This window comes from Pezoporus wallicus, unplaced genomic scaffold (genome assembly GCF_028554395.1).
Source record: "Pezoporus wallicus isolate ANWC-B61680 ecotype Strahan unplaced genomic scaffold, APGP_CSIRO_Pwel_v1 contig_12593, whole genome shotgun sequence".
Taxonomy (NCBI): domain Eukaryota; kingdom Metazoa; phylum Chordata; class Aves; order Psittaciformes; family Psittacidae; genus Pezoporus; species Pezoporus wallicus.
The window spans coordinates 1-7,048 of NW_026641308.1; the positions used below are offsets into that span (position 1 = coordinate 1).

General features: G+C 59.8%; 1 protein-coding gene across 1 annotated transcript; it reads left to right on the forward strand.

Moving 5' to 3' along the window:
• Positions 1-19: 19 nt before the first annotated feature.
• LOC130606459 (alpha-actinin-4-like) lies at positions 20-6,652 on the forward strand (the record flags this gene model as incomplete). Its single annotated transcript, XM_057422815.1, has 6 exons — positions 20-85; positions 323-502; positions 1,523-1,669; positions 3,708-3,788; positions 5,180-5,239; positions 6,494-6,652. Coding segments are annotated over exons 1-6 (693 nt in total), but the record flags the coding sequence as incomplete, so codon positions are not given.
• Positions 6,653-7,048: the final 396 nt, after the last annotated feature.

Genomic DNA, 7,048 nt, shown 5'->3' on the forward strand with positions numbered 1-7,048 from the left:
GATGGTAATGATGATGACGATGATGATGATGGTGACGATGGTGATGATGACGATGATGATCGTGATGATGATGATGGTGACGATGGTGATGATGACAATGATGATGATATGATGATGACGATGATGGTGATGGTGATGATGATGGTGATGATGATGGTGATGATGATGATGATGATGATGACGATGATGGTGATGGTGATGATGATGGTGATGATGATGATGATGATGATGACGATGATGGTGATGATGATGGTGATGACGATGATGATGATGATATGATGATGGAACCATGGAATCCCCCCTCCCGGCCCGCTGCACGCAGGAGATAGGCCGCATCTCCATCGAGATTCACGGCACGCTGGAGGACCAACTGGAGCAGCTCAAGCCCTACGAGCAGAGCATCGTGGACTACAAACCCAACCTGGAGCTGCTGGAGCAGCAGCACCAGCTCATCCAGGAGGCTCTCATCTTCGACAACAGGCACACCAACTACACCATGGAGGTCAGCACCCCGGCCCGCCCCACAACCACCCGTGGGGCCCTTGTTGTCCGCATCCCATCACCACCTGTGGGGCCCATGGTGTCCCCATCCCTATCCCATAACCACCCGTGGGGCCCATGCTGTCCCCGTCTCCATCCCACAACCACCCGTGGGGCCCATGCTGTCCCCATCTCCATCCCACAACCACCCATGGGGCCCATGGTGTCCCCATCTCCATCCCACAACCACCCATGGGGCCCATGGTGTCCCCATCTCCATCCCACAACCACCCATGGGGCCCATGGTGTCCCCATCTCCATCCCACAACCACCCGTGGGGCCCATGCTGTCCCCATCTCCATCCCATCACCACCCGTGGGGCCCATGCTGTCCCCATCTCCATCCCACAACCACCCATGGGGCCCATGGTGTCCCCATCTCCATCCCACAACCACCCGTGGGGCCCATGGTGTCCCCATCCCATAACCACCCGTGGGGCCCATGGTGTCCCCATCTCCATCCCACAACCACCCATGGGGCCCATGGTGTCCCCATCTCCATCCCATAACCACCCGTGGGGCCCATGCTGTCCCCATCTCCATCCCATCACCACCAATGGGGCCCCATGGCCTCACCCATGGTGTCCCCATCCTGTCGCCACCCATGGGGCCCTGTGGTGTCCCCATCCCCATCCCATTACCACCCATGGGCCACATGGCCCCATAGCCTCACCCCATGGTGTCCCCATCCGCACCCCATCACCACCAATGGGGCCCCATGGCCTCACCCATGATGTCCCTACCCCATAACCCCCAATGGGGCCCTGTGGCCTCACCCCATGGCATCGCCATCCCCACCCCATAACCACCAATGGGACCCCATGGCCTCACCCCATGGTGTCCCCATCCCACCCCATCACCACCACCAATGGCCTCACCCCATGGCATCCCCATCCCATAACCCCCAGTGGGGTCCCCTGGATTCACCCCATGGTGTCCCCACCCCATAACCCTCACCCCGCGCTGCCCCCCCTGCCCCACAGCACCTGCGGGTGGGCTGGGAGCAGCTCCTCACCACCATCGCCCGCACCATCAATGAGCTGGAGAACCAGATCCTGACCCGCGACGCCAAAGGCATCAGCCAGGAGCAGCTGCAGGAGTTCCGCGCCTCCTTCAACCACTTCGACAAGGTACCGGCGCCGCCGGGGACCACTGGGGGCCATTGGGGGCCCTTGAGTTCCATCGGGTCCCATCAGATCCCATTGGGGCCCATTGGGTGCCATTAAGACCCATTGGGGGCCATTGGGGTCATTGAGTCCCGTCGGGTCCCATCAGGTCCCATTGGGGGCCCTTGAGTCCCATCGGGTCCCATCAGATCCCATTGGGGCCCATTGGGTGCCATTGAGACCCATTGAGGGCCATTGGGGTCATTGAGTCCCGTCGGGTCCCATCAGGTCCCATTGGGGGCCCTTGAGTCCCATCGGGTCCCATCAGGTCCCATTGGGGGCCCTTGAGTCCCATCGGGTCCCATCAGATCCCATTGGGGGCCCTTGAGTCCCATCGGGTCCAATCAGATCCCATTGGGGCCCATTGGGTGCCATTGAGACCCATTGGGGGCCATTGGGGTCATTGAGTCCCGTCGGGCCCCATCAGGTCCCATTGGGGCCCATTGGGTGCCATTGAGTCCCATTGGGTGCCATTGAGACCCATTGGGTGCCATTGGGGTCATTGAGTCCCATTGGGTTCCACCAGGTCCCATTGGGGGCCATTGGGTGCCATTGGGGTCATTGAGTCCCATTGGGTTCCACCAGGTCCCATTGGGTCCCATCCGGTGCCATTGGGGGCCCTTGAGTCCCATCAGGTCCCATCAGGTCCCATTGGGGGCCCTTGAGTCCCATCGGGTCCCATCAGGTCCCATTGGGGCCCATTGGGTGCCATTGAGACCCATTGGGGGCCATTGGGGTCATTGAGTCCCGTCGGGTCCCATCAGGTCCCATTGGGGGCCCTTGAGTCCCATCGGGTCCCATCAGGTCCCATTGGGGCCCATTGGGTGCCATTGAGACCCATTGGGGGCCATTGGGGTCATTGAGTCCCGTCGGGTCCAATCAGGTCCCATTGGGTGCCATTGAGTCCCATTGGGTGCCATTGAGACCCATTGGGGGCCATTGGGTGCCATTGGGGTCATTGAGTCCCATTGGGTTCCACCAGGTCCCATTGGGTCCCATCCGGTGCCATTGGGGTGCACTGGGGGCCATTGGGTTCATTGAGTCCCATCGGGTCCCATCAGGTCCCATTGGGGCCCATTGGGTGCCATTGAGTCCCATTGGGGGCCTTTGGGGTCATTGAGTCCCATTGGGTGCCATTGGGCCCATTGGGTGCCATTGGGTCCCACCAGATCCCATTGAGCCCCACTGGGTCCTATCAGGTGCCATTGGGGCGCACTGGGGGCCATTGGGGGCCATTAGGTCCCATCAGATCCCATCAGGTCTCACCAGATCCCATCAGTTCCCAACAGATCCAATCAGATCCTACCAGGTCCCACCAGATCCAATCAGATCCTACCAGGTCCCACCAGATCCAATCAGATCCCACCAGATCCAATCAGGTCCCACCCAGGTCCCACCAGATCCAATCAGATCCCATCCAGGTCCCACCAGATCCCATCCAGGTCCCCCCAGAGCCAATCAGGTCCCACCAGATGCAATCAGATCCCATCCAGGTCCCACCAGGTCCCCCCAGATCCAATCAGATCCCACCACATCCAATCAGGTCCCACCAGATCCAATCAGATCCCATCCAGGTCCCCCCAGATCCAATCAGATCCCACCACATCCAATCAGGTCCCAACAGATCCAAACAGATCCCAGCCAGGTCCCCCCAGATCCAATCAGATCCCATCGAGGTCCCACCAGATCCCATCCAGGTCCCCCCAGAGCCAATCAGGTCCCACCAGATCCAATCAGATCCCATCCAGGTCCCCCCAGATCCAATCAGATCCCACCACATCCAATCAGGTCCCACCAGATCCAATCAGATCCCATCCAGGTCCCCCCAGATCCAATCAGATCCCACCACATCCAATCAGGTCCCACCAGATCCAATCAGATCCCATCCAGGTCCCCCCAGATCCAATCAGATCCCACCAGATCCAATCAGATCCCATCCAGGTCCCCCCAGATCCAATCAGATCCCCCCAGCTCCCATTGGTGACGCCTTCTCGTGGGGCAGGACCACGGCGGTGCCCTGGGGCCGGAGGAGTTCAAGGCCTGCTTGATCAGCCTGGGCTACGACGTGGAGAACGACCGGCAGGTACCCGGCCTTCATCCTCATCCTCATCTTTATCCCATGTCCTTCCTCCCCATCCCGCCTCCTTCATCCTCATCCCGGCTCCTTCATCCTCATCCCGGCTCCTTCATCCTCATCCTCATCCTCATCTTTATCCCATGTCCTTCCTCCCCATCCCGCCTCCTTCATCCTCATCCCGGCTCCTTCATCCTCATCCCAGCTCCTTCATCCTCATCCTCATCTTTATCCCATGTCCTTCCTCCCCATCCTGGCTCCTTCATCCTCATCCCGGCTCCTTCATCCTCATCTTTATCCCATGTCCTTCCTCCCCATCCCGGCTCCTTCATCCTCATCCTTATCCCATGTCCTTCCTCTCCATCCCATGGTCTCCATCGTCATCCCATGGTCTTCCACGCCATTGACCTTCCTTGATCCCATGGTCTTCCTCTCCATCCTATGGTCTTTGTCATCATCCCATGGTCTTCCTCTCCATCCCATGTCCTACCTCTCCATCCCATTGCCTTCCTCTCCATCCCCATCCCATGGTATCCATCCCAATTCCATGGTCTCCATCATCATCCCATTGTCTTCCTCTCCATCCCAATCCCATGCTCTCCATCCCAATCCCATGCCCTTCCTCTCCATCCCATTGTCTTCCTCTCCATCCCAATCCCATTGTCTTCCTCTCCATCCCCATCCCATGCTCTCCATCCCCATCCCATTGTCTTCCTCTCTATCCCAATCCCATTGTCTTCCTCTCCATCCCCATCCCATGCTCTCCATCCCAACCCCATTGTCTTCCTCTCCATCCCATTGTCTTCCTCTCTATCCCAACCCCATTGTCTTCCTCTCCATCCCATTGTCTTCCTCTCCATCCCATTGTCTTCCTCTCTATCCCAACCCCATTGTCTTCCTCTCCATCCCATTGTCTTCCTCTCCATCCCCATCCCATTGTCTTCCTCTCTATCCCAACCCCATTGTCTTCCTCTCCATCCCATTGTCTTCCTCTCCATCCCATTGTCTTCCTCTCTATCCCAACCCCATTGTCTTCCTCTCCATCCCATTGTCTTCCTCTCCATCCCATTGTCTTCCTCTCTATATTGTCTTCCTCTCCATCCCATTGTCTTCCTCTCCATCCCATTGTCTTCCTCTCTATCCCAACCCCATTGTCTTCCTCTCCATCCCATTGTCTTCCTCTCCATCCCATTGTCTTCCTCTCCATCCCATTGTCTTCCTCTCCATCCCATTGTCTTCCTCTCCATCCCATTGTCTTCCTCTCCATCCCCATCCCATTCTCCCCTTCCCCTCCCCCCCTCTTTAACGCCCTTTCCGCCTCTCTCTCTCTCTCCCTCTGCCCCCTTCCTCCCCCCTTCCTCTTCCTCCTCTTCCTCCTCTTCCCGCCGGCGGCCCGGAAGCGCCGGGGGAGCAGGGACGCGGAGGACTTCCGAGCGCTCCTTCCCGCGGGATGCAGCCTGGTACAAGCCCCTCTTCTGGATCTTTCCCCCCCTTTTCCCCCCCTTTTCCCCCCCCCTTTCCCCCCCTTTTCCCCCCCTTTTCCCCCATTTCCCCGCCTTTCCGCCCCCTATTTCCCCCCCTATTCCCCCCCTTCCCCCCTTATTTGCCCCCTTTTCCCCCCTTTCCCCCCCTTTTCCCCTTTTCCCCCCTTTTCCCCCCTTCCCCCCCTTTCCCCCTTTTCCCCCCTTTCCCCCTCTTCCCCCTTTCCCCCCTTCCCCCATAGAAGCCCCCTTTCCCCCCTTTCCCCCCTTTCCCCCCCTTTTCTACCCCCGTCCCCCCCTTCTCCCCCTTTCCCCCCTATTTCCCCCCTTTTCCCCCCCCTTTTCCCCCCCTAAGCCCCCATTTCCCCCCCCCCTTTCCCCCCCCCTGCCTTTTACCCCTTTTCCCCTATTTCCCCCCTTTTCCCCTATTTCCCCCCCTTTTCCCCCACAGAAGCCCCCTTTTCCCCCCTTTCCCCCCCTTTCCCCTTTTTCCCCCTTTCCCCCCTTTTGCCTTTTCTCCCTCTTTCCCCCTACAGAAGCCCCCTTTTTCCCCCCCCCCATTCCCCCCCTTTCCCCCCTATTTCCCCCCTTTCCCCCATAGAAGCCCTCTTTCCCCCCATAGATGCCCCCTTTCCCCCCCTTTCCCCCATTTTCCCCCTTCCCCCATTTTCCCCCCCTTTTCCCCCTTTCCCCCCTTCCCCCCCTTTCCCCCCCCCCCCCTTTTTGCCTTTTCCCCCTCTTTCCCCCCTTCCCTCCCTTTCCCCCATTTTCCCCCCTTTTCTCCCCCTTCCCCCTTCCCCCCTTTTCCCCCCTTTTCCCCCCATTTTCCCCCTCTTTTCCCCTTCCCCCCCTTTCCCCCCTTATTTCCCCCCTATTTCCCCCCCATTTCCCCCCATTTCCCCCCCATTCCCCCCATTTCCCCCCATTCCCCCCCTATTTCCCCCACTATTCCCCCTATTCCCCCCCCATATCCCCCTATTCCTCCCCTATTCCCCCCCTATTCCCCCCCCTATTTCCCCCCTTTCCCCCTTTCCCCCCCCCCCCCCCCCCTTCTCCCCCTATTTCCCCCCTATTCCCCCCCTATTTCCCCCCCTATTCCCCCCCTATTTCCCCCCCCATATCCCCCCTATTCCCCCCCTATTCCCCCCCCATTTCCCCTCTATTTCCCCCCCTATCCCCCCCATCCCCTCCATGCCCCCCGGTGCCGTTGCCATGGGTGCCGTCGCGGCGCAGGGCGCTGCGGAGCTCCAGCGCATCCTGGCCCTGGTGGACCCCAAGGGCAGCGGCTCCGTGAGCTTCCAGGCGTTCCTGGACTTCATGGCCCGCGAGAGCGCCGACACCGACACCGCCGAGCAGGTCCTGGCCTCCTTCCGCGTGCTGGCCGGAGACAAGGTGGGGCCGCGAGGGGGGAACGGGGTGATGGGGGCAATGGGGTGATGGGGGGAAATGGGGTGATGGGGGGATAGAGGGGGCAATGGGGTGATGGGGTGATGGGGGGTAATGGGGTGATGGGGGGAAATGGGGGGGTGATGGGGGGATAGGGGGTAATGGGGGTAATGGGGTGATGGGGGGGTGATGGGGTAATGGGGGTAATGGGGTGATGGGGTAATGGGGGGTAATGGGGTGATGGGGTAATGGGGGTAAATGGGGTGATGGGGGGTAATGGGGGTAATGGGGTGATGGGGGTAAATGGGGTGATGGGGGGTAATGGGGGTAAATGGGGTGATGGGGGGATAGGGGGGTAATGGGGTGATGGGGTAATGGGGTGATGGGAGATGGGGTAATGGG